This window comes from Pelobates fuscus, chromosome 4 (genome assembly GCF_036172605.1).
Source record: "Pelobates fuscus isolate aPelFus1 chromosome 4, aPelFus1.pri, whole genome shotgun sequence".
NCBI lineage: Eukaryota > Metazoa > Chordata > Amphibia > Anura > Pelobatidae > Pelobates > Pelobates fuscus.
In genome coordinates this window covers 347161443-347177504 of record NC_086320.1, presented here as the reverse complement: position 1 = coordinate 347177504, position 16062 = coordinate 347161443, and the positions used below count along the sequence as shown (strand labels likewise).

Here is a 16062-nt window from a genome sequence, read left to right as displayed (position 1 = left end):
AGGAGTAGTGTGTTAAGTAGTACTATTCTTATCAGTTTAATCCCTGTTAGGTCCCCTATCAGGGGACGTGTATATAAGGCATCGATTTTAGGAAGCGGGAGATGGAAAAAGATGCTTGGTCGGTCCTCCTACTTCAAATTTGGGGCACTGCGCGTGCAATCTAATGTGCCACCAGATAGGAGTGGTGTGTTAAGTAGTACTATTCCTATCAGTTTAATCCCTGTTACGTCCCCTATCAGGGGACGTGTATATAAGGCATCTATTTTAGGAAGCGGGAGATGGAAAAAGATGCTTGGTCGGTCCTCCTACTTCAAATTTGGGGCACTGCGCGTGCAATGTAATGTGCCACCAGATAGGAGTGGTGTGTTAAGTAGTACTATTCCTATCAGTTTAATCCCCGTTACGTCCCCTATCAGGGGACGTGTATATAAGGCATCGATTTTAGGAAGCGGGAGATGGAAAAAGATGCTTGGTCGGTCCTCCTACTTCAAATTTGGGGCACTGCGCGTGCAATCTAATGTGCCACCAGATAGGAGTGGTGTGTTAAGTAGTCCCCCTCATCAAGCCTTTTTTAGTCGAATGTACCGCCCACTGTCAGTCCCTGCGGGATCCATCCCTCATTCATCTTAATAAAGGTTAGGTAATCTAGACTTTTTTGACCTAGGCGACTTCTCTTCTTAGTGACAATACCGCCTGCTGCACTGAAGGTCCTTTCTGACAGGACACTTGAAGCGGGGCAGGCCAGAAGTTCTATCGCAAATTGGGATAGCTCAGGCCACAGGTCAAGCCTGCACACCCAGTAGTCAAGGGGTTCATCGCTCCTCAGAGTTTCGATATCTGCAGTTAAGGCGAGGTAGTCTGCTACCTGTCGGTCGAGTCGTTTTCTGAGGGTGGACCCTGAAGGGCTGTGGCGATGCGTAGGACTTAAAAAGCTCCGCATGTCCTCCATCAACAACACGTCTGTAAAGCGTCCTGTCCTTGCCGGCGTGGTCGTGGGAGGAGTAGGATTACTTTCACCTCTTCCCCTGTTAGATTCCCGTTGTGCTGTGATATCCCCCTATACGCTGTGTAAAGCATACTTTTTAATTGATTTTGGAACTGCTGCATCCTTTCCGACTTGCCGTAATTCGTAACATTTCAGGCACTTTCTGCTTATACCAGGGGTCTAGCAGCGTGGACACCCAGTACTGGTCGTTCATGTGTCCTTAAGGGGCTAAACCCCTTATGAAACAAAGGCATTTCCCCCGAGCTTTATGATCTTAACTCTGAATTATTTTATGTCAGCAGTTTAGACTACCCTGCTCATTTAATATTGAAATTTCTGTACAACCATGATTTCACTTAAAGGGACACTATAGGCACTCCGACCACTTTGTCTCATTGAAGTTGTCTGGGTGCAGTGGCTGTGTTCCCTTAACCCAGCAATGTAAAAACACAGCAGTTTTTAAGAAGAAAATGAGGACATCTAGCGTCTTCAAAACCCCCAAAGGACAGCTGTGAGTCAATGCATGCACATAAGTAAATTAAATGGAGTTTTAACTCTTTCTTGGACCAAGGGTGGGCATGGAGGCAGAAGTGTTGTAGTGTTAGGAATACAGTTTTGTATTCCTAACACTATAGTGTTTCTTTAATGAGTAGTGCATTACATTTTTGTATAGGATCCTTAAACACTAGATTGATGGCATAGATCTTCATAGGACCTTAAGAGTTTAAACCTTAAAACTGCTGAACTCACTCAACACAGTTCTACTGTGCGCAATGCCCAGTCCATATGAGAAATAGAAAATTTGCATTTGGCAAACTCTTTCCTTTAAGATAACTTATCAGGAAATGTATTGTATTTTTTGTTTATTAGTCAAACATTTGCTTTAATTTCAAATTCAAAACTGAAAATTTGACAATCTCGTACAAGTAATTACGCTATATGTTTTTATTGTGTATATTTTTATATATATATATATATATATATATATATATATATATATATATATATAAATCTTTAAATTGTATAGCAGATGGCTCCATATTATTTTTACATAGATGATTAAGCTATGTTCAGTTTTCTGAAGGTAATCATACTGCGTCTGTTTTATATAGGTGAAATACAAAGATGAAATTGGGCCAGCTACTGCCATTTCGGATCTGCCAGAGATACAGAGAGTAAAGGAAAACCAAAAAAATATCAGTAATGTAAGACACCTTGTTCTGCTTATAACGTCACGATACGCAGTCAACTGCTTCAGCAGTAATACTTGTAGAATCCTAAATAATAAAAATCTTACATATTTTCAATTATTCTGCAAACCAGGTCCAGTACAAGGAACACCTTTGTAAAGCGACCCCTGTCACCATCACTCCAGAAATGGAACGAGTCAAGAAAAATCAGGAGCACTTCAGCACGGCAAGAATGCATATTTGTGTGATAGCATATAGTTTGTAATATAGGATGTACACGTGTTTTAACAACACAGTCTATTACTTTTGCTTTAATATATGATGAAAAATGCTTCTCTGCTAACATTTCTTCCACAGCTTCAGAATACAGATTGGGAGAATTCTATTGTGAACTAAAGTCTGAAAAGTCTGATACTGTGTATTATTCATTGGTTTTTAGGTCCATTACAAAGAAAAACTAGGGAAAGTCACCAATGTTGGCCTTACCCCGGAGATGGAGAGAGTGAAACGGAATCAAGAAAACATTAGTTCGGTAAGTTTTACATTAATAAAGGGGGGACTGTACTATCTCATGTAAGATACACTTTTTAGTGTATACCATTGTTGGCTAACCTTGGCACTAAAGAAGCTTGTGGCCCACATTTCCCATGATACTAAGCCAGCTATATAGGAAAAATAGCCAACAAAGATTGGCAGTACCAGATTTAGCCAGACTTAGCCGTCAATTTGTATATGGTGATAAGATATTGCAATGTGTAATATGTACTAGCAAATGTAACTAAAAAAATATTTATTTATATTTAGATTGCTGTTAAACAGTTATAGTAAGAATTTTACATTCGAGGGATTTAACATTGTATAGCCTAAAATGTGTTATAGTTTTTTCTTTTTTTAATTAATAGCAAATTTTACATATTTTTATCTGTAAATATGTATGTGATACATAATTAGCCGTTGATGCAAATGATTGAATAAACCAACCTTAACCCCTTAAGGACCAATCTTCTGGAATAAAATGGAATCATGACATGTCACACATGTCATGTGTCCTTAAGGCGTTTAAATGGCTTCTGAAATCATGTGATGCCGTGAGCAATTATAACAACAACAGAGCTGAGTAGCTGTTATCGGGAAGGGAAATGGGAAAGGGCTGGTTGATGTGCCTCGTGATTCTAAATACTGAAGGCACACAAAATACTGATAATAATACTGAAGGCACACAAAATACTGACAAGATAAACTGTTAAACAGGCTTAGAAATTATCATAGGAAGCTCTATGGCTGTTTTAAAGGAACACTATAGCTATAGTGTACCAGTCCCTATTTCTGTGGGTCCACCCACCCTCCCCAGTGAATAAAGGGTTACAAAAAACCTTTGTAAACTTATATGTTACCTGAGGATCCTTTGGAGCTGGTAGGTCGTCGCCTCCCGTGACTTCATGTCAGTGGGGAAGCCTTAATGTGCATACTCAGCGAGTGCCACATGCACATTAATGTATCCCCATAGGAAAGCATTGAAACAATGCAGATTTGCAAAGCGTGTGGACGTCCAACGTCGTTTTACATAATTCATTTCAGTTACGGAGTAGGACAGCCACTAGAGGTGGACTTAACACTGCAATATATTCATTGCAGTTTCTCTGACACTGCAATATATTACATTGCAAGGTTAAGGGGAATGGGGCACTTCACACAGACTACTTCAATAAGATGAAGTGGCCTGGGTGCCTATAGTGTTCCTTTAAGGCCCATGATTGGTTAAAAAAAAATTCCAATTGCTATGAAATGTAAAGGCAATATTCACAGCAGTGTATTTATTATTTTGACAGTTTATGTGCAAATTAGAATGTGACGAAGTGCCCTTCGCCACTTGTGCCTGGAGAGGACTAATTACCAGCCTCTTGCCATATGACTATGGTCACTGGGAGATTTTGCCAGTTAGAAATACCATTTGGACTTATTGGTGTTTTAAAAGACTGTTCTGGCCCTTTAAATGGTACTGGCACAATTCTGCAACTTCCAATAACTGTCATATTTTCAAACACTGTCTGTTTTTAACTGTCATTTTGTTTTCCTCTGAGGAGGAGTTTTTTTGCTGCATGAGTGCTGTTGCTTTTGTGTGCTCATTAAACAGACCTGCTTGACCCTTTCTTGAAGCCTGGGCTCATGCTTGGGGGATGGGATAAGTCTGCAGTGCTGATGGTGTCTGTTGATCCGCTACAATTGGTCAAAATTGTCATTATTGGAACTTTTTCCACACATTTTACAATTTATTTTGTATTTCTTAGTTGCATCTGGTCAGTAAACACCCCCTAATGTGCTTTCTACTTGAGACGCCTTTATATCTATATACTTTATATCTATATCCCTTTTCCACAATTTACATTTTCACTATAGGAGATCCAGGAGCAATTAGAAGCAATCACAAGCAATTAGAAGCAATTTGCAGCGTTTTGTAAATGTGCCTCCGTGATCGGATTATTTGTCATTTTTGTGCTAATTAACTCTTCCTGACTAAATATCTGGTTTATTGCAGGTTAAATACAGCAGCGACTTGAAACAAATGAAAGGTAGACGTAGCGTAATTTTAGACACGCCAGAACTGAGGCATGTCAAAGAAACGCAAAACAACATATCAATGGTAGGATCATGGAAAATTTCCTCTAATGGGCCGTGCACTTGGTAATGCTTCACTGACATCCCAGTGTCTATGGCACTCACTTTAAATATAATGCTTTTTGTCTCCAGAACTAATAGAAAAGCACTTACACGTTGACTAGGATGATTTTACCGGAACACCAATAAAATATTTCTACTAATGAGATTGTGAGACTTTTTATTTCTAATGAATAACCGAACCTGACACAGTGTGTATGTGTGGTGCATGCTGTGATGTGCATGTTTCACAAGTCACCCCGTGTGTTTTCTTGTTTATTTAATTAACATTCCCATGTACTTCTCTATGTGTATAACACCATATTTCTTTCATGGTTTTTACCAGATCAAATACCATGAAGATTTTGAGAAGACGAAAGGTAGGGGCTTTACCCCAGTCGTAGATGATCCTGTGACCGAACGTGTTCGGAAGAATTCACAAATTATCAGTGATGCTGCCTATAAAGGAGTCCATCCCCATGTGGTGGAAATGGATCGGAGACCTGGAATTGTTGTTGGTGAGTTTGCTTTGCCTTCTTTTGTTCAATAGAGACAAAATAACTGGTGATGCGACAGATGTGTCATAGAGAGACGAATGTTTCCACCAAAGCCGTGAGCTGTTAAAATTGTGCAGTTATCAGTAACGAATACTCATAGTAAGTAACAATGTGCATTTATAACTTCAATATTATTCTATCTGCTGATAACTGGCCATAATTATTGAGCCCAGTAAATGGATTTAAATAACCTCAGAATATATTTTCAATGTGAAGTATATGTGTTGGTTCCAAATCTACACGGATAATTATTAACAGCATCTGTTTAATTGATCCAAACCGATAAATCGTGTATTGCAAACTGATAAACTCCTGATAAAGACCATCTGCTATAATTTAATCAAGGCCCATGTGCTTACATTCACTCCAGCTGAACAACAAAGGTGTAGAAGCAGTGATGACCTGTGCATTCATTTACGTATCTTAATCCAGGCATTCTAAGTATATAAGTATATTTTCTGAGTGTTTGGCTGCCTATGTATTAATTTCCCATGTACAGTGCAAATGATGATGGCTTTTAATCACCTATTTTTCAAAAGATTTGATGGTCGACAAAGCTTTTCCCAGTTTGAAAACAAGCAATTACTCTACATATTGCTATAAATAGGTACACATGTTATGTTGGGGTGGAAAGGAGTAACGAGAAAGAGAAAATGCATTAATATGAAGGAAAGAAAAAAATATATAAAAAGAACACTCACAACCATTTAATGCACTACACTGCTGTATCTGATGACATGAAGAAAAAGTAAACAAATAAAATAGGGTTTGACATGTATAGAGGTTAGCTTCTAGCCATAGTGGTCATCCTTCCTGCAGTACTTCCTTATTTTGGGATAATTGTTTGGCAATTTAATTTGACTGTCAATAGTATATTGTACATTTTTTTCTAGAGATATTAGAAATCGTGTTTCTGCTGGCCTATGAAAATATGAAATAAAATCAGAAAATAATAATAATACATAAATATAATTTAGGCTGACCCTCTAAGCATTTGTCCGAATCTTCCTCATCAAGACCTCTGAAAATCAAAACTCTACATGTTTGACATAATTATGTACAACATGAGGACTCCAAATGTTATTAATATAGAGAAGCGTGCGTTTCAATGCTTCTCAATAAGAACTTACAGATGGTGGAGTGTGGTGTTTATTGTAAATGTAGCATACAGCAAGAGTCCTCATTGGTTCTCCATCAGAAACATTGGACTTGACCAAAATCATCCTGATGATCTCACAGATGGTGGAGCAGTTGCAGCAATGAGACTGTCTAGGTGCAGAAATACCAGTACGTTTAATGGATTCTTTTTAATTTGAACAAGGGTAGAGGAGCAGTATTCAGAAAGGATAAAGAAACGCTTGTTAAAAATAAATGTATTTTTTAGTTACAGTGTGCCTTTAATAAGGAACTGTAGAATGTTTGTAAGATAAAATCAGGTTTGTATACTCTGTAATTCTGCAATAAAGTTTAGATGACTGTTTTTTGTTCTTCCTGTTAAGGCTTGTTTTCTGCTCTTTTCATTCTTCATCTACTTTTTCCTTTCCTACTTAAGACCTCAAAGTTTGGCGCACAGATCCAGGTTCCATCTTTGATATTGACCCTCTGGAAGACAATATTCAGTCTAGGAGTCTACGAATGTTAACTGGTATTGGTGCTTAAGGTTTTCCTCCAGTCCGTTCCAAAATCACTAACTTTTTAACTGGCCATAACTGCAGGTTTCCATTTTAAAGACAAACTTCCTTAGCAGATGTGATGTTGCAAATAAAGAAAAAAAGAAAATCATTGGGAGATACAAAAAATGTCTTAGATTGAATTTTCCCTTTCAGGCTTTAACCCCTTAAGGACCAAACTTCTGGAATAAAATGGAATAATGACGTGTCACACACGTCATGTGTCCTTAAGGGGTTAATGTCCATGCTAGTGTTATTAATATTTTATTCTAAAACAACAATATAAACAATAAGCATTTTAAAATTACTTCTTAATTATTGTATTAATGATTGAGATACTCAGGCTGGTCAAACAAGTTTTTTAGTTTAAAGCCTTCCTGAATCTTTAACCCCTTAAGGACCAAACTTCTGGATTAAAAGGGAATCATGACATGTCACACATGTCATGTGTCCTTAAGGAGTTAAAGGACAGTAAATATGTTTAAACATATATTAATGTAATTCCCAAACTGTAGGAAAGTACATTGTCTGTACTAAAATACTTAAATGATCCATTTGGATCAAGGCCCCTATTTATTGAAATGGAAAAATATATATTCAACTTCGGATTTTGTTTCAGTGCTACCAAAATTAGTTCTTTCACCTTTTCACCTTTTTTTTTTTTTAAATCTTCACTTTATCTTTATTTACTATGTTATTTCTGCAATCTATTACAACAAACTGCATTCACTTTCAGAGAAAGCAAGTCATTACAGTAAGCATCACTGCCACTCGGCCGGTGCTACTCATGTGGGTCAGGTTGACGACAGGTCAGAAATGTCAGAGATGAACCCTAGTTTGTCTTACTGCAGTGAGGGCAGCAAGCCATCTGGGGACGGAGGTAACAATGCAATATTTTCCATCTTTAAAGCAGCTGTGCCCTCTGAACATTCCTTTTTTTTCGAATTACCCTTTGTGCAGCTTTATCCATCTATAAATTCAGTATAAAAACGTGTCTCTAAGTGCTATTGGCGACTGGGACATCCTACCTTGCTTCAAAAAGGTATCATGACATCTTCGAAGGAGCTTAAAGCATCCCTATGATAGGCAACTATACTTTTTATCCCCCCCCCCCCGCCTAAACTCTTCCTATTCCCCCCTGCATATTTAATTTGGCACAGATGCCCCATTCTTACCTCTGAAAAGATCACGGTTTTCACAGACTTCTCCTGCCCTTCATTGCCACCTCATTTCTGATCTCACACATGCCCACTCCCTATTGTACTGGGCATGCACGGATGCTCATGGAAAGAGAGATAAATGGGATTACAGAGGACAGAGAATGAATGTCCACCAGGTGAGTATTGCAGGAAAATTGGACTTGACAAATCTTGACAAAGTTAGTGGAGCTTTGTCTTAAGGTCCACACTTTGTCAAAATTTGTCAATTGGAGGAAAAATACATAAGACAAAGTAGTCCTTAAATTGTCTATATATTTTGCTAGAGAACGATTGCAAAAGAAGAACAGATTTGGAGAATGGAAGAGAAGGGGAAACGAGAAAGGTAAGTTCCAGTGACTCAGCCAATTTAAAGAAAAATTCGGAACACCATAATCACTACAATTAGCAGTGGTAGTTATGGTGCAAGGAGACCCATAGTGCCCCCCAATGTAAGCACTCAAACTGTTTGCTAATGGTTTGACAACTCACCTGGGATCTGCCAGGCAATCAATGATCACCTTTTCCGTTAGAGCCAGAAGTTATCTGACGGAAGCAAAGCCAGTTTGTGCAGGGGTTAGCTGATTGGCTGAGAACAATCAGCGGATGCTCACAGCCAGTGAGCTGGCCCTGCACATTAGGTTAGTTCAGGAGAGCTGAGAGAAGCTCCTAGCAGGAGCTTTCACATCTAAGTGGGTAGCTGACCAGTGCCCAGTGGGCCACAGCTAAGTTGTTAAGATGTTAGCAAATGTTTTGACTACTTACATTTATGGGGGTGCCAGGGCACTCTAGAAACCATAACTATTACAGTGTGCTGCAGTGGTTATGTTTCTTGCAATGCTCCTTTAATACAAACATTTATCTTAAAATTTACATGCTACTTTATTCTCAGTCCAGGTGCATTCTGCTTTAATCTTGACGTTGATGCTTATTCACTAAAGAGTTGAGTTTAATTAATTGAAAACCAAATTGCAAAATTTAGGTTAAAACAGGTAATTTGGAACAAATTCTCCAACTATATATATGCACAGCTTGGCTATCTTGAGAATTTTGAAATTTGATTTTTAATTCACCGCCGGTTCACTGTTTGCTGAAAAAAGCCCTTTGATCACAGAATGCAAGTCTAAAAACAAAATGTTTACTGGATTTTTAACGAACATGATACTGAACCCAAATGTGAACAAAAATAGTTTGGATAAACTCTAAATAATCATTCAAAAATGCAACAGAGGGGACGGCTGCCTTAAATACTAATAACACGTGTGGTTTGCAGTGCGTCACTAGCATATACATAATAACCTATGATTTCCAGATGTGTACATTATAAGGCATGAGAACAAAATACTACTTGCAAAATGTTTTTAAGGTTGGTGATATAATCCCAAACTGCCTTCCTCCCCTTTTTACATTTTACCCTTATTCATTGAATTGCATAAAAAAAAAAAAAAAAAAGTGATTATATCCTGCAAACCATTGCGATGGGTATTTGCTAATTAATCACCGGGCTGCATTTAAATCCAAGTATATCGAAGCTCAATATTCACATAATGAAAATGACCTTTGAACTTTAAAGCAAGCGTCTCATCCAGAAAACATATGGATGATAAAATCCTCTTCACAAATAAATATATTTCTTTTGCACATTGTAAATCTGTATAGATTAGAAAAAAATACTTACCTGAACATTGCATTCTCTTCCTACCAGATGGCCACAATGGATGTGACCTGCTATGACAAAAGCCCCCTGTGGCTATCCTATTTTTTTTTTTTTTTAATGAAGACAGTGCAGATGTAGAGGCAGAAAAGGAAAACAATAATCTTAATTCAACAATAATATTAAATAGGTAGCACAATCAGGGCCGGACTAGGGATACAAAGCAGCCCTGGAAAAATAATTTATGCTAGCCCCATAAGTCACTGCGCCATATATTGTCGCGTGTAATATGTAAGGCAATGTCTTGCCATGACAGATGATTGAGTAATATATATATGCATGTCCCTACAGGCTTTTCAACGTAAACACTGACTTTTCAGAGAAAAGGCAGTGTTTACATTGCTTCAAAGTGACACCGCTAGTGACAGTCACTCAGATGGTCACTAGAGGTGCTTCCTGTGTCAGTGCACCTACATTCAGGGCCTCCACACTCTGTAGGTGCTGAACGTTCCCCATAGAGATACATTGATTCAATGCATCTCTATGAGGAGATGCTGATTGGTGTAACGTTTTGCAGCCAATCCAATGGCAAATCATTGGATTGGCTGAGATCATCAAGCTTGATGATCTCAGCCATAGAGGCAGGGCCAGTCGAGGGGAGACCAGCATGCTGCGTGGGGAAAAAAAAGGTGAGCAAAAACACAATTTTTAAACACACATATACACCATGACAGACACAGAAACACACATATACCATGACAGATACACACCCCATGACAGACACACACACCATGATGGACAGACACACCATGACACAGACAGACAGACACACACCATGACACAGACAGACAGGCACACACCATGACACAGACAGACAGACACACACCCCATGAGACAGACACACACACACACCATGACAGACAGACACACAAACCATGACAGACAGACACACACACATACCATGACACAGACAGACACACCCCATGACAGAGACACACACACCATGATGGACAGACACACCATGACACAGACAGACAGACACACACCATGACACAGACAGACAGGCACACACCATGACACAGACAGCCAGACACACACACACACACCATGAGACAGACACACACACACACCATGACAGACAGACACACACACCATGACAGACACACACACACCATGACAGACAGACACACACACCATACAGACAGACACCATGACACAGACAGACAGACGCACGTATACCATGACACACACACACCATGACACAGACAGACAGACAGACACATACCATGACACAGACAGACACACACACCCCATGACAGACACACACACACCATACAGACAGACACCATGACAGACAGACAGACACACATATACCATGACACACACACCATGACACAGACAGACACACACCCCATGACACAGACACACACATCATGACGGACAGACACACCATGACACAGACAGACAGACACACACACACACAATACAGACAGACACCATGGCACAGACAGACACACACACACTATACAGTCACACCATGACACAGACAGACACACACACCATACAGACAGACACACCATGACACAGACAGACACACACACAACATACAGACAGACACACCATGACACAGACAGACACACACACACCATACAGACACACACACGCCATGACACAGACAGAGACACATACACACACCATACAGACAGACACACCATGACACAGACAGACACACACACACACACACCATACAGACAGACACACCATGACACAGACAGACACACACACACCATGACACAGACAGACACACACACACACACACACCATGACACAGACAGACACACACACACCATGACAGACAGAGGCACATATACACACCATACAGACAGACACCATGGCACAGACAGACAGACAGACACACCATGACACAGACAGACACACACACCATAACAGACAGACAAACTCACACTGACACACATAACTCCTACCTGCCAGGGGGTCGTGCAGTGGCTGTCTGTGCTGGAGGCTGCTGGAGGAGGTCTGCTGGCGGCCGCTGGGTTAGGTCTGCTGGCGGCCGCTGGGGAAGCTACGCTGGCTCTGCTCTCCTGCCCTTGCACGCTGCTGAATGAGACTGGGGCCGGAATATGACATCATATTCCGGCCCCGGTCTCATTAAGCTGCACGCTGGGGAGCAGAGACAGCACAGCTCCCCCAGCGGCCGCCAGAAGACCTCCCCCAGCGGCCGCCAGCAGACCTTCCCCAGCGACCGCCAGCAGACCCAGGTGTCTGCCCAGCCCCAGGTGCCGACGGCCCACTGGGAAATTTCCTGGTATCTCGGTGGGCCAGTCCAGCCATGAGCACAATACATATATGAAATGGTGTTTCCTGTTATAAGTGGACAGAGGTTTATGGGGTAAGAGCAGACCACATAGACTAGAATAATATGCTTCTTATACTAATTGTTCTACTTGGGAAGGAGACATCTGCCTTCTATGGACATTTCTTGTGCAAGTGTCAGTACGCCTTATGAACTTTCAATGGTATTTTATTTGTTTTTGTTTTTGCTTAATTTTGTAAATTCTTTATCTATGTAATGCATCGGTAATCGAGGGTCAAAATATTTGCATTACTCATATATATATATATATATATATATATATATATATATATATATATTTATTTAAAAGTTACTTGCAATAGCAAGCCTAGAGGGTCCAATTTCATCTTGCCAGGGCTGCACTTTTACTAGACAATGACGTGGACATTTTGAGCCTGTATATAATATCTGTCTATTTTTATTATCTTTTCTATCTATCTCTATTGGTAACACTTATCGTGTAGGAACTAACACTATACTAATGATAAAAAATTAAAACAATAATGGGACATGATTGCAGTTCTTGTCTTTATACTGTTTTATTTCTAATATGTCTTGTTATTGTTAAGGACAGGTAGAGACTATTTTACATTAGTGGCCTTTCTTCCCATTCACAGTCTATAGCATAATCAGTTTACACGAGAAGAGAAGCCAATTAACACTGATATTACCACCAGGAAGAGCTCACACAGCACCACCAGGAAGTTCACACAGCACTGAGTTGAAATTGGAGCACATTACTAAAGAAACAGATCTATAGTTAAAATGACTGTAACCATGCAAAAAGAAAAAAAACTCAAACAAATAAGTAACAGACCTGCTTTTATTAGGTTGAAACACTGTTTTTGTGTTGCTTTATGCTAATTTAGTTTTTAATAGTTCTGAATCACTAACAACTCGTCTTAAAGTGCTTAATAAGTTTTGATATCATGATGCATACCAGGATTGTATGAATTTATTAATTTTGATGTTGTAATGTATACCAGGATGGTATGAATCAAATAACCACAAAAAAGTGTAGTTTCATTGTTTCCAATATATATATTAAAACTACACTTTTTTCATGGTTTTATATAAATATTTAAAACAATGTTAGTTATGACAAGATCCAGACAAGCATTTATTACAGTTGATACCTTTGTTAACATAGACATGAAATTATCGTTATCAAGTTCAGAAACCTGTTTCTCTTAAGTGTGCTACTAGTACAAAGTCCCTTTGCCCAATCACTGTCTGGATAATTAAAATCTCCCATGATTAACAATTACCCAATTGTGCAGCCTTATTAATCTCCCCCATCAGTAATGTTTAATGTTTGGGGACTCGTATCATATCTCTACTATTTATAGATATCCTTTCGTGAATGAAGTTGAAATTTTAGTTAGAGCAACTATATAACTATAAGTGAGCAAATATAACCTCAGAGGTGAATAACTGTTTGTCACTATATTAAGACTTCTCCTGTGTTTATACAAGATTACAGCCATGTAGGCTGGGATACAAGGCTATATGTAATGGCAGAAAGTCACTAATAGGGGGAGTTGAGGAGAGAACTATAAATTCACTAATATAACGAATATCACTGGTTTATTATATATTTTATTATGATTTAGTCTTTTCCTTCCCTCATTTAAACAAACGCAGACAGCAGTTCACATATTAGGCTAACTGCTTTTAAAATACAGCCTGGGAATGATGCGATGAAATCCGTCACTAAGGACATAAAAGTCAGCATGATAATAAATTGGAGACATTCAAAATAATATGGACTTTAACATAATGTGCGTAAAGCGTCTAAACATAAATTGAGAGTGATGGATCTGGTTTTCAATGTATCTTAATAGTCTTATGTCTATACGCTGCAACATTTACAACGCTTCAGAATATGTTGGTGCTATGTAAATAATTGTAATTGTATACGTCTCTCTATAAATTTAATTTGAATTTTTATCTGCAGCCCCAGTGTTACCTGGTGCATACCAGCAGTCACCTCCGCAAAGCTATGGGTACATGCACCAGACCAGCATGTCTTCTATGAGGTCCATGCAGTCCCCACATGCACAATCCCAGTCACATTCTCTGAGTATGGTAAGCACAAAGGAACTGATCTGACAATCATTAGTTCTTAATATTTCTCATTATGGAATTTCTTTGTTGACATGTAACGAATGTCAAAATAACCGCGAACCACTGACCAATACATGCAACATTCTTCACTCTTCAAAAATGTATATTATTACAGATTCCTCTATTTACATGTAGAAAGGATAGTTAGTGGCCCCAATTATTTGTCAACTGATCCATCTACCCTTGAGTAGCACCTCAGTGGTTCTGGTTCTGTAAGTGTAATCTATGATAATAAATGTGATGACAAGGCTAAAGAGCATCATAAAATGAATTCAAGCAAGTTAAGAGGAATTGTCATGTTTAACTCTTTGTAGCATTTATTTTGTGTAGGTTCACAGAGTTAAATATAAACACATTAACACTACATTCAGCCATGTTGCCATACAGATTTGAGGGTGCACCTTGTGTGTCATTCATCTTCCTCCCATGTTTCTTTACCAGCATGCACACACAGTTAGGAAATCATGAGACATTTTGAATTTGCATTGGATGCCAAGCTCTGCCAGTACAGACCTGATTTTAATACAAAGCCAAATAAATAATTAAAAAAGCATAATGTATCAAGTAGTTGATTACACTTACGTTCCCCATATATTCATAACAGTGAGTTCTATATTTCTCTCACACTGTTCTTTCCTATGCCAACTTAACTATAACATGATACCAATTTAAAATATATTCAAATTCTGTAAGATTTTGCATGTTTGAAATTAAAGATTCTAAAAAAAAAAAATAACTCATAAAGTTGAGTTAGTTTTTAGAATATGCCATTATCTCAAAATGTACAGTTCTTCATTTGGGAGAGTGGAGTCAGGTTAAATGTGTGTTCTGTAAATCTGTTTTTATATTTTCTACTTCCACATGATAATTTGAATGCAAATATTTTTTTACTATTTTTAGTGTGTCTAGTAGTAATATGTCATAAATGCTTCCAGTTTTAGTAAATGTGTACAAACAGAAGTCGCGCTAGAGGATGAGATGTGGCATAGTGGGTGAGGCAGAGGGCAGAGAGGAGGCATGTTCTTGCATAATGCTCAGATGTTACCAATGACAATTTATTTTTAGCCCATGTATCTTAATTAAGCCTCTTCCCACAGCATTCTATAAGTCAGTACACATATGATCAATGTACGGTCAAAGGCTTTATTCGCTTAAGTCAGACATGTATTCCCATGAAAATATAATTTCTGATGAGTATTTAGCCAATTAAGGAACATGTTTGAGTTGTTGGGATTCAGTTTAGTAATTAAGGTCCATTAAGCTGGCTTGTCTCGTTTTATCTGAAATATGAAGATGGATAAAAAAAAAAAAAAAAATCCAATATATCTACAAAAATATAAGAGTTCTGTATCTGGGTTGGAAGATGTGATAATGATTCAACATTAAAACTGCCTGGAGAAGGAACATACTTTATCATATGACTTCTCTTATTTTCGTTATTGGCAGTGAGGGTCGGAAAAGATTAGAACTTTAATGTTCTCAGCACTAGAACATCAAATCAAATTACAAGATATTAACAATGGTGACAAAAAAAATATCTCATCCAAAACATACCATGCAATATTGAATAGGTAACGTTACCTGAAGTGTGAATTTGAGGAGTCACCATACCAATTGTGAAAGAGTAACCTTAAATTACACTGCCATCTAGTGT

At 38.5% G+C, this 16062-nt stretch overlaps 1 protein-coding gene across 4 annotated transcripts in view; it reads left to right on the top strand.

Moving 5' to 3' along the window:
• NEBL (nebulette) overlaps positions 1-16062 on the top strand; it is a 200603-nt gene that overhangs the window by 177991 nt on the left and 6550 nt on the right. Inside the window, exons 20-27 of one of the 4 annotated variants that reach the window (XM_063452524.1) lie at positions 2098-2190; positions 2309-2401; positions 2615-2707; positions 4712-4816; positions 5177-5348; positions 6940-7032; positions 7794-7937; positions 14239-14369. In XM_063452524.1, coding sequence (XP_063308594.1) covers positions 2098-2190; positions 2309-2401; positions 2615-2707; positions 4712-4816; positions 5177-5348; positions 6940-7032; positions 7794-7937; positions 14239-14369 — 924 coding nt within the window. The remainder of the gene's footprint in view (positions 1-2097; positions 2191-2308; positions 2402-2614; positions 2708-4711; positions 4817-5176; positions 5349-6939; positions 7033-7793; positions 7938-14238; positions 14370-16062) is intronic. The other 3 variants (XM_063452525.1, XM_063452526.1, XM_063452527.1) reach the window with 3 other exon arrangements.